The 20,020-nt window shown below is 38.1% G+C and overlaps 1 protein-coding gene across 3 annotated transcripts in view; it reads right to left on the bottom strand.

Moving 5' to 3' along the window:
- Cd2ap (CD2 associated protein) overlaps positions 1-20,020 on the bottom strand; it is an 85,396-nt gene that overhangs the window by 42,450 nt on the left and 22,926 nt on the right. For all 3 annotated transcript variants that reach the window (XM_057794778.1, XM_057794780.1, XM_057794779.1), the window contains exons 3-5: positions 17,103-17,256; positions 6,060-6,160; positions 1,293-1,413 (exon numbers count right to left, since the gene is read on the bottom strand). In XM_057794778.1, the coding sequence (XP_057650761.1) occupies positions 1,293-1,413; positions 6,060-6,160; positions 17,103-17,256 (376 nt within the window). The remainder of the gene's footprint in view (positions 1-1,292; positions 1,414-6,059; positions 6,161-17,102; positions 17,257-20,020) is intronic.

Here is a 20,020-nt window from a genome sequence, read left to right as displayed (position 1 = left end):
TTTTTATTTTGTAAGGATTTATTTTAATTATTTGTACGTGTGGGTATGTGCACATGACTGCAGATGCCCAAAAAAACCAGATCCTCCTGGAGATGGAGTTACAGGCTGTTGTGAGCTGTCCAACGTGCATGCTGGGAAACCAACTGCTCTGCAAAAGCAGTATGTACTCTTAACTGCAGAGCCATGTCTCCAACTTCAAGTCTATGAAAGTTTTAATTATTATTTGGATTTATTTTCTCTAAAAGTCTCTTATCATTCAGTTCACTAAAGCTCAGAATCCATTCTCTGCGCATTAACAGCTTTCACTTCAAATCATTTGCACATCTGTATATAAAACACTAAAAGTACTGACAAAAGTCAAAGAAAATAATAGCTCAAAGCAATGCACTGCCCTGCAATTGCATATAATACCTTTCTGATAAAATCATTACTCTCGTTTGCAAATTAATTACAGAAAGGCAAAGATAGCATATATTCACTGTCACTACTCACATAAACAAGAAACACACACACACCTCGGCATTATACTGACTCTAAAAGAAAAGAAAAAGTAACTGGCATCTTACAGGTTATAGACTAACCCTTAAAATCCATAACATACATAACCAAAAATAGCTATGTATTACTTATCCTCACTATATGTACAATCCTACCTACACTTCAAAATTTAAGTAGTATTTTAAAGCAACTTTCCTAAATACCACAACAGTGGTTTTTTTTAATAGTATTAATTTATAATTAGCTTGGGTTAACATTTCCTCAACTAAATCCTTAAATGATGAGAATATTAAGATGAATTTCTGTCTCTAATTGACAAGAGATCAAATTTATTAAGCTAAACACGGCAGGACACACACTTAGAATCACAGTACTTCTGAGACTGAGACGGGAGGATTGCTACAAGTTCAAATAAAGTGTGGTTCTACACAGTGAGTTCCATGTTGACAAAGTTACATATCTCAAAAGACCAAATAACAATAACAGCAATAACAATTAATTAATTAACTGGCATTTGATTTTAGAGAAAACAGAATCTGGATTAAGAATACAGAAAACAAAAGACTGCTATTTAAAATTTTCTCAATTATTAAGCTAGGCCATTTGCAAACTCAGCAGTTCAAATAGTATGCTAAACAGAACTCAGGGAAAGAAAAATAATAAACTGAGCAGGTATTTTTTCCCCTTCTATTCTCATTATAATCTGCTCTTTAAAACCAGGCTAACTGAAACTGATTAAGCACTCAAAAGAAGAATTCCAAGAGATAAAATCATAGTCAAGTTTTTTCTCCTACCTGATTCGTCCTGACCTTCATGAGTTTCACCATCCTCTGTGAGCTCTAACTCTTTCACAAAGTTTGAGGGGAAAAGTCCCAACTTATTGTTCAGGGTTCCACTCCACCAACCTTCCTCCACCTGAAAAAGTTCACAGCCCAAATGTAGTAAAATTCTTTTAAGTGAAAACCTCACTCTATGGAAAAACTAAGTAAATAAAATTTAAGTAGATGGTTTCTAACCAATATTTCTAAGCTAATATTAAATTAGTCATGCATGGGATTAATTATATTACTTGTAATGTTCACAACGAAAACTTATAATCAATTCAAGCTGTGAAACAAACACTTTTTACTAAGTGACAGTAGAACATAGCACATAGCTGAGGAAGCACATAGCCCTGACTGGAATGGCACTCAGACGTTACTGAACGTTGCTTTATAAAAATAAGATAAATTATTTACTTAAAAATTTTCGTTTGGACAAAGTTTAATAACTCTAAGGATATAACTTTGTGAACCAGTGAAATGACTCAGCAGGTAGGACTGCTTGCCAACCTTGACTACCTGAGTTTGATCCCTGAAGCCCACAGAGCAGAAAACTGACTCCCAAATGTTGCTCCTGGCCTCTATACATGTGTCATGGCATTAGCACAACACACGCAGGCACAGGCACATGCATACGTGTGCACACAGACACACACACACGCGCTATGGAGTTAAGAATGCAGAGGATCAAAATTCAATTCCCAGTATCCATGTCAAGACAGCTCACAACATCCAAGCTCTTGGGGATCACAAACCTCAAGCCACTTCAGGCACCTGCACACATATGTACATACCTACACTCAGACCCACACACATACATATAATTAAAAATAAATTTAATAATAAATGTAAAAAATATTTCTAAGAATGTTAAAATGTATAAAATCTTATTTCTCCCCTTTTAATTAAACAATAATTATTAAGCAAACTATGAAAAAAAATTTTGGTTTTGTTTATTATTTTGTTCATTTTATGTGTATGGGTATTTGCCTGATGTGCTGTATGTACTGCAAGCATGTCGTGGCCCCAGAGGCCATAGAAGGCATCAGAAGCCCTGAAACTGGAGTTACCATGATACGAGCCATGTGAACGCTGGGACATGAGCTGGGGTCCTCTGAAATACTGACCCATCTCTCCAACCCTGAAAAAAATCACTTTCAAAATTCATCTAATAAGCACCTTACTCCAAAGAAAAATGTTCTCATGAATCAAATTCTTTAACACGGCTGAAGAGATGGCTCAGCAGTGAAGAGCACTGGATGCTCTTCCAGAGAACTCAGATTCAATTCCCAGCACCCACGTGGCAACTCACAACTGTCTATAACTCCAGTTCCAAGGAATCTGACAACCTCATATAGACATAACATACAAGTCAGCAAAACACCAATGAATTTTTAAAAAATCTTTAAAAAAGCCTTTATACTCACTAATAATAAGATTGCTCAATTTATTAAAAAAAATCAGTGACTGTTTTCAGACACATAGTTTCTGTTGTTGGACAAAGGATGCTAAAGGGATTTAGAGAGTAACAGTAAATTTTGTAGAGTACACTGCTAACTGTCATAATTTACTTATCAACCTTACATCACAGCTAGAAATATCTCATTTACATAAATCATTTTCAGTGCTATCCACCTTATAACTGAAAGCAAACTGATCTCTACATAAACTTTTCTGACTGTCCTGAAACTCACTAAGTAGACCGGGCTGATCTCAAACTCACAAATATCCACTTGGTTCAGCCTCCAGATTAAAGGCATGTGCTACCATTCCCAGCCTGAAAACAAAATTTTTAATAAATAGTTAATGTAATAGGCACTCTTTATATACAAGCCATGATTTTTGGCTGGGAGAAGATTCAAGCCTTGCATATAAAAAATTCCTTCCTTGCCTTTGCTGAATAGCTCACCTAGGAGAATATTAGACTGCAGCAATCTCTTGAAAAACCAATCTAAGAAAGCAGTAAGCACATAGTTAGAATGTAATTGCTAGGCATGGTGGCACACCTTTAAAACCAGCACTCAGAAGAAAGAGACAGGTCAACCTTTTTAGTTCTAAGTCAGCTAAAACTACATAGTGAGTTCCTGTCTCAAAACAAAAACAAGTAAACTAATAATAATGAAATGTAAAAATAAGTGCTGTAATCAAAGTGAGAAAAGTGCAATAAAAGCACGGGAGCATAAGCTGGAAAGTATCAGAATCTTCTCCCCTAAAAGCCAATGACCAAGAAACTCAACACTAAGCCTAAATGAGAATCTTCTAGATAAAAAGCATATGGGGAAAAAATAGTCACATCAAAATTCATGATGGTTACAGACAATATAGCTGAACTACTAATAGCCAGATACAGTATGCTTGGGATGGCAAAGTAAAGCAGCAAGCATGAAGAGTTCAGAGATTTTAGCAGACCGAAGGCAAATGAAACTGAGCATGAAGACTCATGTCTGACCACATCACTCAGGGAATAGGGCAGGAGAGTTGCTTTGAGTGTAAGGCCAGACCAGGCTAAATTTTAAGTTCAAAGAAGTGTGCTACAGAATGAGACCCTGCCTCAAAGAAAGAGGAAAGAAAGAAAGGGAAAAAAGAAACTAAGGTAAAAGGATTGAAAATTATAGGAGCTATGTGTGGTATGGAATTAAATATGACAAAATGGAACAGCCACAAAGTAAAAGAAAAACATCAGTATTAAACTCCAAATATCAGCAACTTGTTAAAAGTTATTTAAGGAATTCTTGGGAAGAGTGGCAGTGAACACTCATTCAAGCATAGCAATAATGAACTGGGCATGGTGACCATACCTGTAATCCCAGCACTGAGGAGGCTGAGGCAGGAAAACCACCAGTTTAAGGCCAGACCGAGCTTTGAGACCCTTATTTGTCTCTAAGAAACACAAATAAAAACAAATACAAAGGAAAGCAATCATTTAAAAACAGACTGCAGTTGAGCCTGCAGGCACATGCTTGTAATTCCAGTGCTCAGGAGGTGAAAAAGAAGACTACAAGTTTGAGGCCAGCCAGAAATACATGGTCAGACCCTAGCTAAAAACCAAGGGCCCACTATACACAGAGTCCGGGGTTCAACTCCTTCATGTGGGGGGGGGGAGTAGGAAGCTGTTCCAGACAGGCACACAAGAGGGCAAACTACACACAATCAAATTCAGGCCACTACATGTCAGGCACATATGAAGTTAAATGAAGATGGTTTTACTCCTGACAGTTTCTAAGTGGTTTGTAAGTAGCTATCATTTCCAAGGCTAGACTGTAAAAGGCACTTCCCCACGTATGCTGAATTGGTTGCACTCTGAGTTGTGAAACTGCTGTGCAAATCAAAATAAGTGCCCTCTACTCAAAATGTTTTGGATTTCAGACTACGGAGTGTTTACAATAACTCGACTCAAAATCTGAACCTTTTTGATTATTATGCGGGTAGTTAGGAGGTTTCAGAATCTTGATCATTTCAGGTTTGAGATCTGTTATGTTCAGACTATAAGACCAACTACCCAGACACTCCCATCCTCTAAGAAATCCAAGCCAAATGGAAACGACACTAGAGAGCTGTCCAAGTGGCAGTTCTAGTTTTCAAGGCTATCAGACATAGATGTAAATAGAGCAACTTTCTTACAAAGGCTCTCACCAGCCCCTTACTTCTGAACCTGTCCATCTGGGGTCCCAGACATCATGGAACAGACAAGCCAATTCCTTGTGATCTATCTGCATACCTGAACCACACAACCCACAAGCATAACAGTTGTTTTTGCCACTAATTTTGGGGTAGCTTCTTCTGCATCACGAGTAACAACTATAAGCAATGTGGTTCTCTATGACTCAGTCTCTACCTCTGAGAAATGAAGATAAATATCCCCTTCTGTTATAAAGGAAGAAAATGTCAAACTTATTTAGCACAGTACTTCCAAATAAACGTTAACTGGTGTTGCCATCAGACAGACATCAGACGGCCTCTTGTATAGGTATTCTCGAAGTTATTGTAGATACCAGTGATAAATGAGAAATCATGACACAAAATCAATTCCTGCTACAATACATTTTATCAAAGCACTCTCTAAAATAGCATCTTCGCTGGCCAGCAAAACTTTAAATATTCCTTCAATGAGAAAAGCAGATGTAAGAAATTAAAAACATTTTCATATCTTAAAGTACTAAAACTGTGAAAAAAGCATACTTGGCTAGAATTTAAATACAACAATTCAAACAAGACAGACTTTAAAGCAATTTCTGCATTGTACTCCTATATCATTCAAAAATAAATTTTTGTTATTGTTTTGTGCCAACGGAGAATTAAGATGAGGCTCTCTGGTGTTTGGGACTATTTAAATAACATTAATTTTACTTTTTAGCATTATTATAATGGTATGTGTGCACAACGTGAGTATGCGTGTGAGCATGTAATGTGCATGCAGAGGTCAGGGGCAACTCTGTAGAGTCAGTTCTCCTTTCCACCTTTATATGGGTTACAAGGATGGAACTCAGGTAGCCAGGCTTGGGTGAGCTTCTTGCCAATAGAAAATTACATTAATTTTAAGCTTAAAAAATGTTTATTTTTATTAAGACAAACACACAAACAGGACAGAGCAAGCACAAGTAACAAGGACTATCTTTAAATTTTATTGAAAACGGGCATAAATTTTTATAAATTTTAACAATCTGACAAAGCCCTCTTCTAGAAGCCACCCCACGTAACTGCTATGCTACTGCAAATGTACAAAGTCCTTCTGGTGCTTACCTCTTCGTTAATATCAATGATATCCCCCACTGTCAGTACCAGTTCGTCCTCATTTTGTGGAAGGTAGTCAAAAAGAACTTTACACTGACGCTTTTTTGTCTCTAGAAGAAATCATTTTAAAAAATATGTTTAAAAAGATCATTTTTTAACTAGCACCTTTATTCATATACCACAATTATAGTTACAAGTGTGTAAAAGAGAAAAAAATTAAACAAGCAATCACAAACAGCACTGGGTGATTTTTAAATATGTCTCACACAACACAACATGTTCACCTCCAGATAAAGTGTAAGGGTTCCGGTACAGAAAACGGGTACACTTGATTCCTTTCACACACAAGCAAAATATCCACAACAACTTTTAGAACTACAAAGACATTCTGACAATAAAATTATTGTAGGCAAGTCCCTCCCAGTGGTAATTTTCAGATGACTTCTTAATCAAGGCCTAGGAATATTTAAAATGTGCTACTTGAAGTGACTGTTGAAGGGAAGGCAAGACGGCAGAGCAGAAGTACCCAGCACTCACTTGCTCCTTCCAGAGAATAAAGAGGGGGAAGGGAAAAAGAAAGAAAGAAGGAGAAAGCAGGCTGGCAACAGGTAACAGATGTACAGATGCACGTTGAGATGAAAAACTGGCATTCAATCACAGAAAAAACAAAAGCATTGCAAAGTCCCAAGCCTTGAGACAGCTGCATAGTAAAAGAAAAAATACTCTAACGCCCAAGTTCCTAGCTCAGCAGCTTGGAACCCTTTCCCTTCTGGGATAAAAGTAGAAAGAAAATCAGAAAACTATCAGCACAGGCATTGATACTCCTACCTACTTGGAAGTTTTATAACCCTGGAAGCTTACATTCTAAAGAGAATCTGAATCTACCCACTCGTATAGAGTTAGAAAAAGGATTTCATCCAGCAATTCCCCAGGATATTGTAACCCGGAGGCTTCTTGAGAATAGATTGATGGAGGAAGGTTATTGGTTAAATAATAAACTGCCTAGGCCCATTTGATAGGCCAACCCTTAGGTGGGTGGAGTAAACAGAAGAGAATGCTGGGAGAAAGAAGCCGAGTCAGGAGTCGCCATGATTCTCCCACTCCAGACAGACGCAGGTTAAGATCTTTCCTGGTAAGCCAGTTCATGGTGCTACACAGAATATTAGAAATGGGTTAGATCAATATGTAAGAGCTAGCCAATAAGAGGCTGGAACTAATAGGCCAGGCAGTGTTCAAAAGAATACAGTTTCTGTGTAATTATTTCGGGTATAAAGCTAGCCATGCGGGCGGCCGGGTGCCGGGGATGCAGCCCCACCGCTCTTATTTCAACAGAGTGGCACCCAACGTGATTAACTAATGCCACGTAAAACCTGAGAGGGCTTAAAAAGGACACAGAGAGAATTTAAGACAGCTTTTTGCTGTTTCTGGGTTGCGTGCCGCAAAGAAATTGTCCTGACTCAGCAGCAGGAAAAACTGGCTGTTTTAAAATGCCGGCTTTCTGGGCTGTGCCGCCATTGCCATCTCTGTCTGGCTCCTGCGGGAGACAGAGCTTTTGAATGGAGCATTTGGAATAAAGTGCTACGGCTTGCTTGATGGCACTGTGGACTGCTGTGTGCCTGGAACTGTGTGTGGCTCAGGGGCACCAAATGGCTCTGAGGCAGGAGCGCTCAGCTCTGCCAAGCTGAACTGTGCTGGTCTCAGGCAGGAACTAACGTAATTACCGTAATAACAGCGCAGTTAAAGTTTAGACTGAGCAGTACACAGGCGGTACCATATTACTTGTACATGGTGCAACTTAAGTTTTTAAGAAGTGCTTAACATTTTAAGAAATGCTCCTGGATAGTAAAAAAATTACAGATTCACAATAGAACAGATTCAGACACTGTTGGATGAATGTACGTAGGCTTGAGAGAGAAAAAAATATATATATAAAGAATAAAGTTAATGTCTTAAAAAAAGGGTAACGTCTTTAAAGAGACAGAATACAGATAGTTTTAGATTAAAAGAAATAAAGAAAAATAAGCCACGTAAAAATGGAAAATTCACAGAGAGTCTGGATTATGTACATTGTGTTTTCTTTAAAATTTTTGACTGTGAAGGAGCTAAGTACAGAGAGACATTTCATTATATGGGCTGCAAGCGGAACCAGAATGGATATCATAAGGGTATTATGATTTCAGAATTTGGGTCTAAGGATATGATGCTTTGGAGAGAGTCTTCTTTTGTTTTCACAGAGGACGAGACCCTGTTGATTGTTTCTATCCCAATATGGTATGATAGACCACGCCCTCCTGAAAGGTTGCCGTGAACACCTTCAGAAAATTATTTCACTCAACTGCCGACTGAGATGAACCTAGCAGACAGGTTATCCCATAAAAGACCTGAATAACAGCGCCCCCATTCAGCAGGAAGCAGTTTGGAGAGAAAAAACTGCGCCCATGTTCCCAAATATTGTTTATAAATGTTCTTTTACATTTAAAGGGGGATATGATATAGATATGAATAATTTGCATTGGTATGAATTTTAAGGTCAATTTTGTTATATGTATATGTATTTCTGATCTTGATTAAGGTATTGTGATTGTGTAGTTCATTTAAAAATGTAATGTAAAATAGGAAATATAGGTTGTTAATGGATAATCATCAATAATAGTCAAGCTTGTAGTCATGTTAGTTAGATTTTCTAGATATATAGAGATATATTTCAATTAGATAGGCATTCTTCATATCTTTCAAAGATTATAGAATATGGCATTTTAAGTGTTTTAATAACTTAGGGCTTTTCATGACAATGAGACACATCTGCTCCTGACAGCACCAATCTACTTCAAGAGGAAGATGGGCATCGAAGAGGATCCTTATGGAGTTTGATAGCCACTTGGGCAAGAAACTGTTCTTACCTGGACTATTGCATAAACTGGACACAGAGAACCCTCAGAGAGAGAACTGCTGAACTTGCCTAAAGGTGAGATGGTCTTTCGGGGGTTCCTGATTCATGAAAGAGTCTGCGAGACATTCTACAAGATACAGCAGTTAGTGACTGAATTGTCTTTGAAATTTCCTGCTTCCTGGAAATGTCTCTGGATACTATGGGCCTGAAGGCTGAAGATGGATGCCCCAACGGTACAGAGGAACTTTGGGTGACTGTACAGGCAGTGAGAAGTCTCTGTCATTTCTAGAGTTTTGGATTTCTTGTTTGTTTAGGAAATATATCCTTCTGGAGTCTTTGATGGAGTTGAAGAATGGTTAGTTATAGTTATAGTTTTCCTTAGTTATGATAAAAGATAAAATAGATATAAATATTATGACTATAATTCTTGCTTGATAACTTTTGTTATATGTAATTTTGCTATGTTAAATGCCTTTCCTTTTTGTTTAAACAGAAAAAGGGGAAATGATGGAGGAAGGTCATTGGTTAAATAATAAAGAAACTGCCTAGGCCCATGTGATAGGCCAACCCTTAGGTGGGTGGAGTAAACAGAAGAGAATGCTGGGAGAAAGAAGCCGAGTCAGGAGTCGCCATGATTCTCCCACTCCAGACAGACGCAGGTTAAGATCTTTCCTGGTAAGCCAGTTCATGGTGCTACACAGAATATTAGAAATGGGTTAGATCAATATGTAAGAGCTAGCCAATAAGAGGCTGGAACTAATAGGCCAGGCAGTGTTCAAAAGAATACAGTTTCTGTGTAATTATTTCGGGTATAAAGCTAGCCATGCGGGCGGCCGGGTGCTAGGAACTTAGCCTGCTGCTCTTATTTCAACAATAGATTATTGAATCCGGACTGCCATGTTTCAGATGGGCAGACTTAACTCAGTGGAAAGACACTGACACAAATCCACCAACAGACCTATCCTAAGAATTCAGTATAAGGGATGCAGAGTGGGAGTGAAGGTATTAGCCACAAAAAACAAATGATTAGCGAGCCCACCAACTGAGATAAGGGTATATAGTTTGCCACAAGTAGATCCTGCTCAGCTCTCAGTTCCACACAGAAGTTCCTAACTCTGACAAGATGAAGAAAAGGGCTCCTAGACTGATCTCTCAACACACATAGGTGTTCTGGGGCAGTTTCAAGCAATGTCCTTGCACCATCATAATGCTACCCAACTGGTCCACAGAGAAAATGTGTCTGGATTTGTTCTTTGTACTTAGAACTAAGAGGAATTTTGCACAGCTCCAGTTGCAACCATTCCAGCAATATCCCTGGTAGATAATGATTTTTCAGAGGAAGAAAAGCCCATCCCAAGCAAGCATGCACACTAGGGGAGGGGACCTAAGCTCCCACTCTTGGACAAGTATGCCTACAGCAGCACAGCAGAACAGAAGAATAATATTTCTGCTTCCATTACAACTACATGTGTCCTCTGTATCAGTCTTCACAATGATCTTGTACAATCACACACTCCTGTTAAGACTAGGTATCAGTGGCACAGCGGAAGTGTTGTGATTTCTGTTCTAACCTTCCTAGAAGACCACTGGACTTGTACCCACTGTCTACTCAAAGAACAAATGTTTTGGACATTACATGCTTACTACAACTGCATATTCAAATAAAAGAGGCAGTATAAACAGTGCCTGAGGAAACCTCCATGACTTAGGGACTACATCTCCAACTGTAGATAAGACTTAGTACACAAGTACTCTACCACACAAGGCCAGGCCTGCTACAGCATCTCTACTCCTGTGTCACCAGCAGAAGTGGGTCTCTCCAACTCCATACTAAGCATGGGTTATGCCTCAATAATCAAACCCAAAGAAACTCTCAGGAGTAAAGTGACAGTATTATAGTAATCAGTTAGAAATAAACTCAATTCTCCATAACACATTATTACCCCCAAGATTTTACCTCCAATGAAATTAAGGAGATACTCATTTTACTAGACATGCAAATCTTAGTAGAAATAAATTAAAAAATATATGAAAAAGACAAAGTAAGCATATTCTTTAAAAAAAAAAAGCTAAATATGCTGAACAAGATGAAATTCAAGATAAAAAATTTAAGATAGTATGTTGTTATTGTTTTAAAGCTTAATGAGATCCAAAGGAATATAAATAGAATGATTAAGTAAACTTGGAAAAACAAGGCAATATATGATTAAGAAAATCATCAAAGAGAGATTTTGAAAAAGAACTAATATGAAATCTAGGAAATGATGCTCATTGAATCAAACAGAATCCATCTAAAAACCTCAACAGCAGATTTAAGGAAAAAGAAATAATATGAGAGCTTGAAGACATCTTTTTGGAAATAACATATTTGTATAAAAATATAAAAATAAGAATGAAAAGAACATGAAAGATTGGAGGATATCATTAAAAGATCAAATACGTGTATCATCAACATACTCAAAATTTTAATAAGGACAAAGCAAAACAAATGAAAACAGCAGAAATTTTCTCTAATTTTGGGAAAGGCATGCATGCACCATCAGGGACAGGATATTGTTTGTTTGTTTTCTGGGTCCCCCCACCCACCTCTGAGATAGGGTTTCTCTATAGCTTTGGAGCCTGTCCTGGAACTAGCTCTTGTAGATCAGGCTGGTCTTGAACTCACAGAAATCCACTTGCCTCTGCCTCCCAAATGCTAGGATTAAAGGTGTGTGCTACCACTGCCCAGCTCAGGGACAGAATTGTTATATAATCCCCAACAGCCAGAGAAGATCCTCTCTACAATGTATGATAGTCAACCTTTCAAAAGGTCAGCACCAGAAAGACTTAAAACCCACAAGAGATCACATTTAAGGATAATCCTATTGGACTAATTATCAACAGAAACCCTGAAAGCCAGACAAGTGTGGTAGGTATGGTGAGTGACTGGAGGATCAGGAGTTCAAAGTTAGGCTAGGGTACTTAAAATCTGTCTCAAACTAAACAAACAGTAAGAACCAGAAGGGCATCAAATGAAATAGGCTTTAATACATTAACAGCAGGGATGATTTCAACACCTCACTGTCATGAATGCACGGATCATCCAGTCACAAACCAGGGGAAGTGGAAGCATACAGATTTTCAAGATATAACTAGAGAAAACTGGAGTAGACCCTTGTCTCAGCGCCTCCCCCTCCTTCAATGCATGTTAGCTATTAATGGCTTTGGGCAGTGGATACAAATCCCCTGTTCTCTCCTGTATCGGGCAGATGGATCCATCCTTAGGGTTGACTCTCTTGCTTTTTTTTCTTTGAAAATTAGTGATGCTGGGGCCATCAAGACAGCCCAGCAAGTAAAAGTGTAAGGAAGGAAGTAACTTTTCTGGCCTCTACATATGTGCTGTGTCACACATTTAAGTAAACAAATGTAATAAAAATTTGAAAGTGATGTTGGACAGTCCATCTCTGAACTTTAAAAAAAAAAATCAAGTCAGCTTTTTCTTTAAAAATCTACCGGCTAGATCTCCAGGTAGATGCTTATATTTCCCTTTTTAGACAAATACATGCCCTTTCTGTAAGTTAGCTAAGGAAGGAGACAGAGCTGCGTTTCCCCTACCCTACCCTGCACACTGAGGCAGACCAAATGGCAGCTATGCCATTTTTACTTGCCTGGCAAAGCACTATTTAAATATCTTTCTTATTGGCCATGTAATCTTCAAATACTAGGTAAGCATCATAAATCCCTCTTTTTCACTGTCCAGCTACAGTATTTTCTGTAGAAATCCTAATATTTTAGAGCCCATAATACAATAATATCACATTTCTAACAAGCTTTCAGGTAGCATTTTTCTACTAATTTGAGAAAACAGACTTTGAAATTAAAAAATAGTATTTAACTAACTACAAGCAACTGAATTCTTAATTCAAGCTTGTTGCATGCACCTTTACCCGCTGAGTCAAACTGCCAACCACAACTTCATATATTCACTTGACCATTTTATTTCATCCTAAATCCCACCCAACTGCTAGTGAACTTACCATCCTCCTGCCTCAACCTTGTTCCCCTTAGAATTGGAAAAACAAACTTGTATCATTATATATGATCATCTCCAAATAAAACTGATTTAAAAACCTAAAGTAAAATTTTATTTTTACCTATGTGTTTACATCTAACGAGAATGAGTTATTAAGGAAGCCGAAATTTATTTTGGCATCAGGCATTTGCCTCTCACTACTTTTACATGTTATACTGTCAAATCTCTAGATTTTTCTATGTCATAATATGAAAGCAGGGATAATCTAACTTTCTCCTTTCTTGCTCATATGTCTGGTATTTCTCTCTCTCTAACCTAATAGCTCTAGCTACACTTCTATCACTATATATACAAAAAACCATGAAAAGCCCTCCATCCCTGACCATGAAAGTCTTATCACCCTTGACCTGTTCCTGACCTTACAGGAAATGCTTTCAGTCTTTCACATTCAGTACACTGACTATGAATATAGCCTGCAGCACAATGTGGTATGAGTCTTCTGTACCTACCTTGTGCAGACCATGAAGGGATGCTGAGTTTTAGCCAATGTTTCCTCTCCATCTATTGGGATGATAATATGATTTTTGTCTCTCATTCTATTTATGTTTATTGATTTGTATTAAATAAAAACATCTATGCATCTTTGGAAGGAAACTTGCCATGCAATCTGTGGCACGCCTGTTAATTTGAATTTGCTAGAATTTTGCATAATTTTGCATTCAAAGACATTAGGGAGTATTTTCTTCTTTGTTTTGCTCTGTTGGCTTTTGGGACCAAAATAACGTTGACCTTACAAAATCAATTTGGAAGGGTTCCCTCCCTCTCAATTATATGGGACTGCTTGAGAAACATTGGTGTTATTTCTTTAAATGTTTGGTTACATTTAAAAGTGCAGCCTCTTCTGGTCCCAGACTTTTTTCTTGGTTGGTAAATTACCTGGATTTCTTTTTTATATTTTCTTGAATTTTGGTAGGTCACATGTGTTCAAAAGTTTTTCTGGACATAGATTTCACCTGTGTTGTGTGTATGTACTCTTTCTCTATTACTTATACCAAAACTGAAACTATGGTAATTTGAATGAGAACTACTCCCCATAGGCTTGAGTATTTGAAGACTTGGTTTCTAGCACATGGTACTATTTGGGTAGGTTTAGGAGATGTGGCCTTCCTGCAGGAAGCATGTTGGGGGTAAGGGCTCACCCCAATTTTAGTTAAATGTCTCTGCTTCACGCCTGCAGTTGAAGATATTAGTTCTCAGTTCATATGTTGTCTCTTTACAGCGCCACAGAATTAAAATGTAGGGTGTTAATAATGGACAGAGATCATAAATAACTCTTTCATTGATCTGGAAATTCTCGGAACACAGAAATTGCATACAAAGGTGCAACTCTGTGCTGTACATCTCTACTACGTGGCTAGTCTCCAGGAAGTGCAGTCCAGGACCACTAAAATGGCTAAGACTGTCCAGTTAAAAGTGGGATGGGGATGAACAAATATTACTTGACTATCACATTTTCTGGAACACAAAGAATAAAAAAAAATCTAAAAAAAAAAAACTTTAATTGGTCTTAGAATCAAGAAAACTTCATTGAGCCAGCAAGGGCGGCGCATACTTTTAATCCCAGGAACTGGTTAAAAAAAAGCAGGCAGATCTCTGAGTTCGAGGCCAGACTGGTCTACGGAACAAGTTCCAGGACAGCCAGAGCTACACAGAGAAACCCTGCCAAAACAAAACAAAACAACACTTTTTCTTCACAAAAATGTTTTCTAATATAACCCTGTGCTATACTGACATGGAAAATAATACACTGTGACAATAAGGGGCCTGTATGAAAACTAGTAACGCCCTTACATTTATAGTTCAAGGGGGAAAGTTCCTTATTGCCAGTTATTTAATACCATAGGGAGTTACAGACCAAACTTTCAAAGATACTATAATCGCAATAATCTCAGGTAAGAGTGTTTAAACAACTGTGGTCTGGCAAAAATGACTCATCAGGTAAAGGCACATACCTCCAAGCCCTACAACTTGAGCTTGATCTACAGAATCCATCTAATAGAAAGAGAAAAACCAACTCCTACAATGCTGTCTGACTACATACACACTATGGCTCACACACACAGGATGGATGGATGGATGGATGGATGGATGGATGGATGGATGGATGGATGGATGGATGGAAGGAAGAATATGTATTTTTGCCAGGCAGTGGTGGCACACACCTTTAATGCCAGCACTTGGGAGGCAAAAGTGGATCTCTGTGAGTTCAAGGCCAGCCTGGTCTATGAAGTTAGTTCTAGAACAGCCAAGTATTACACAGAGAAACCCTGTCTCAAAAAGAAAAGAAACGAAAAAGAATATGCAGAATATACACTTTTAAAAATACCAATAAACTGAACTGTCCCACATGGAGTTTAATGGGATTTTTAAAATAATAAAACCTTTAGTATCCACTGTCATAAAGACTGTAATTGTACATGTTTAATGCTTCATACTTGTAAATGGCATTGTTGCCTCTCTTTTCCTAACTGAAGTTTAAAAAAAAACTCAAGTAAACTTAAGTGAGCTGAGGTCATAAAAGAGATCAAGTTTCTAAAATTTAAAGTACGTTGACATAATAATCCTTTGGACTCAGTAATGGCACATATACCTTGGTGGCAACCAACAGCTTTCTAAGGACTTACAACCCATTCAGCTAGAAGATTACCATGCCTGGTACTGGAAACCTAACTATTCAGTACTAATGAAACCGTGGTTTTTGGAAGAGATTTACAACCACTAATTTACTAAACAATCATAATCCCTAACAACAATATATAAATATCTGTCTTAATACCCACAGGTAAGTGTTGTCTTCACCTTTCATCAAGGAATCTTCTTTGCAACAGATGAAGACCACTACAGAAAACCACAACCAAACAAAATGCAGAGTTGTGGAGCCCACTCCCAATGGATTCATATACAAACCACTCCAGAACCTAAGGCTCTGGAAACATTGCAGAATAGAAGACAAAAAGATTGTAAGAGCCAATTAAAATTAGGGAATTCACTGGGAGACTCTGTCTCCTACTAATATCAGAACCTATAACACATGAAGTCTCATCAATATTATCCACCTAAACATGAGCTGTGCAAGAATTATACCAACAAACATGCCAAACTAGATCAGAAAAAGCCCACGTGGCCTCAAGCCTACACAAATTACTCAGGCAACTGAGTAATTCTGGGAGCAGGAGAGGTGGTCCTCCCCAGGGAAGAACACACTAATAGGTTGTCTAGTATCCAATGGTCAGACCTGAAAATATACATACAAGTAGTATTATGTGAACTCTGCAGGTTCTATTTAGCAGTATGTATGTACAAGCAAATATATACATGCATGCAGTAACAATTTAATGAAAAAAGAGACCATGAATTTGAAGGAATCTGGGAGGGGTATATGGAAGGGTTTTGAGCAAGAAAGGGAAGGGAGAAATGTTGCAATTAAATTACAACCTCAAAAATAAAACAAAACCTAAGATATGCAGGACTGGGGAGACAATTCAGTGAGTAATAGTGCTTGTCGCTCAAGCCTGACACCCTGGGCTCAATCCCTATGGCCCATATAAAACTGGGAGAGAACCAACTCTACAACATGTCCCTTGGCCTCCGCACTCAACATCCACACACATAATGAATTTAAAAAAAATTTTTTTTCAATAAAATATGGTACTCTTTCTTGGTCTTCCCCCTAACTCATTTATAAACAAAAAACTTTCCAGAGCAGGAGGATCACATATGAAGTCAACATAAGCTACTGGGAAAGACCCTATTTCAAAAGAAAAAGAAAAAAACTTATCAAGACATTTCAGATTAGCAGATACCTCAACAATTAGTAAGTATTATTAAATACAATCAATGTGTCAATCATTCAGAGACAGTAAAAGAGAAGCCCGATATCTTCATTTACAGTTCCTGTATATGGCTACCAGCTTACTCATGGTGGATTATCAATGTTACTGACTCATCATGAGCAAGTACAAAAACTATGTGTGCCAATCATCAGTTCATGAGAGTAAATTAATTACTGCAGTTGGCTGTAGAAGACTGAACACATCTCCCTGAATTTATGAGCAGTCATAACTAAGAAGGAAAGGAATTGTTTACATACTCTTCTTAAGGGTTTTGGTTTGTGGATGTGGCTGAATTCCTCCAGCTGGAAGTCCGTAAGTGCTGATTCGCTGTACAAGACTGGCTACATTTCCATGCCTTTCCCGTTTGATGGGCAAATTGTTATCCTTGGGTTCCGTCTCTCGCTTAATTTCCTATAAAAAGGGAAATCAGTAAAAGAGAAAGATACTTAGGTGTGTCTTAACCAATTTACATTCTTAGACATATTTCTGTATTTTTTAATGTAGCCAAGGCTAGCCTAGAATACACAGCAATCCTTCCACCTTAGCTTCCCTACTTTTTGCTTCTCAAATGTTAAGATGTCAAGACATAGCTACAGTGATTACTAAATAAATCATGACATAACTCATTTTTAAGCTGAAGAATGCAGATCACTTGCCAAGCATGGCATAGTATAAGTTTACACCTTATTGAAACTGGAGAAAGGGTAGAGTTTCAACCTACCCTCCCTAACATACACAAGAAAATCCTGAAACACATAAACAAGTAACAAGTGTACAACTTCTTTCTACAAAGCACTATATACTAAATGTTTATGGCTACCAGTCCATACAATTTCTAATATCAGTTCTGTTACATGTAATTCAAATGCAGTTACATACCTAAACAACTAAACCCAGACATATTCTAAAAGAATTCATGAATGTAAGTAAGTTAAGTTGGGCATGGTGGTCCACACTTGCAGTCCCAGCCCTTGGGAGTTAAGAGGCAAGAGAATCAGGAGTTTAGGTCCTCTTCTAGTACAAAGAGACTACAGTGAGTTCAAAGCCAACATGTCTGTGTGAGACTCTATTTCCAAGAAAACGGGGGGGGGGGGGTGGGGAGGGAGCGTCTTTTAATTTTCACATATTTTACACATAATTTAACTTTCTCTTAATTTTCCCCCATCCAATCATAAAAATCTTAGCCAGCAACCTTAAAACACAGATCTTGTACAAGCCAGTGACATGTAGATTCTATCTTACAGGTTTTAACTTAATGGCTCCCTGCTCTAATTCACAGGTATAATAAAATGAATGCCAGGTGGTAATCCCAGCACTCAGGAGGCAGAGGCAGGGGAATCTCTTAAGTTTTAGGCCACCCTGGTAGAGCAAGTTTCAGGACAGCCATGGTTACATAAAGAAGCTCTATCTTGAAAAACCGAAAGAATCATCTTGGGAAAGAGTATGGAATTTTACTAGAAGAAACAAAAAAACCACATAAACATGAAGTCATGCCATGTTCAATGATTAAAAGCTTCGTATGAGAGGCAGCTCTAGAGGTGGCCTCAGTCCACCATCACCCTCTGTCCCACCATCCAAAGTTACAAACTTTAGTTTACCTAACATAAATTTAGCAATGGAAAGACAAATCAGGGTAACTACACAAAGTAACCTCTGGGCTGGTGAGATGACTCAGTGGGTAAAGGCACCAACCAACAAGCCTGACAACCTAAATTTAACTCTCACACACAGTTGGAAGCTAGAACTGACTCTACTGTGACAAGTGAGTAACAGGCAGCAAGGCACAGGGAAGGAACATAAAAGATAGAATATGAACAACCTGACTGGAAGACAAAACAGAGCAAAACTTCTAAGAAACAAAGGTGACACTACGTATAGCTGAAGCATGAATATGAAGAGCTCTTAAGAGTCATAAAGACTAAGAACGAGGTTGGAAGGTTGATGATACAAGGCTCTGAAATACACTACAAAGAATGTGGGACAGTTCCACAATGCAAGAGATCAGCACATGCAGTAAAACAAGCTTACAGCAGGTAGGTACAACTGACAATGAATGAATGTTCCCTGAGTCAATGACAGAACAAAGTTTGAAAGGTTCAGAAAATATTCAAAATACTAAGAATCTTGAAAATTCATCAGCTCCAATTCAGATGACAACTAAATTCCTGACTTGATCAACTCTCAGATGGCGCTACCATTCACTAAGCAACGGTCTAAAAAAAGGATGTCTTCTTTATGATCTCCTGTATTTAAGTGGATAATTCTTAAATACAGAATTACCCAATAATAGAGCTCCACTTCAAACTTCAGTCAACTCTAGCTTTTGTCTGCACTACATGTGTCTTGTCTGAATTTTTTCAACAGAGATCACAGGGACTAGGGAGCTAAAGAAAAATTCAAGGCAAGATCCTGGTACATATTTTAGTATTCCCATCAAGTTGCAACTGGATTTCTTCTTCTTCCTTCTTCATCATCATAGTTACGTCATAGACTTCCCTACTAGGGTTGAGATCATGGGATTCCCTGATCTGTTATACTTACAGGTTTCCTCAATGTATACACTTCTCTTAGCTACAGGATCTCACTTTCTTGTTTTCAGGACTATATGTCTGAGGTCACTCAATCTTGATCCACTTGCACTTCTGTCACCTGCTATATACATATAACCAAACTTAGACGCCTTTTTCAAAATGGAGTGGCTTATACTCATAAAATTTTGGGTGTCCCTACTGCCATGAGTTTCCTATCAGATTAAAGCACTTTGGTTTTTTTGGTTTCTTTTTTTTTTTTGGGGGGGGGGGGGGGTCTGAGACAGGGTTTCTCAGTAGCTATGAAGCCAGTACTAGAACTCACTCTATACACCATGCTGGCTTCGAACTCACAGAGATCCGCCTGCCTCTGTCTATTGAGTGCTTGGGATTAAAGGTGTGTGCCACCATCACCCAGCCAGATTAAAGCACTAACACCAGACACAAACAGTAGGTTCTTCTGATTTTAAGTCATATATTTTCCTTTTGTTGTTGTTTTTTGAGACAGGGTCTCTCTGTGTAACAGTCCTGACTGTACTGGAACTCACTCTATAAACCAGGCTGGTCTTGAACTCACAGATATCCACCTGCCTCTGCCTTCTGAGTTCTAGGATTAAAGGTATATACCACCACCATCCAGCTAATTT

The sequence above is a fragment of the Chionomys nivalis genome, chromosome 19 (genome assembly GCF_950005125.1).
Source record: "Chionomys nivalis chromosome 19, mChiNiv1.1, whole genome shotgun sequence".
NCBI lineage: Eukaryota > Metazoa > Chordata > Mammalia > Rodentia > Cricetidae > Chionomys > Chionomys nivalis.
Note: the sequence above shows the minus strand (reverse complement) of the source record. Positions and strands in the feature narration are given on the sequence as shown.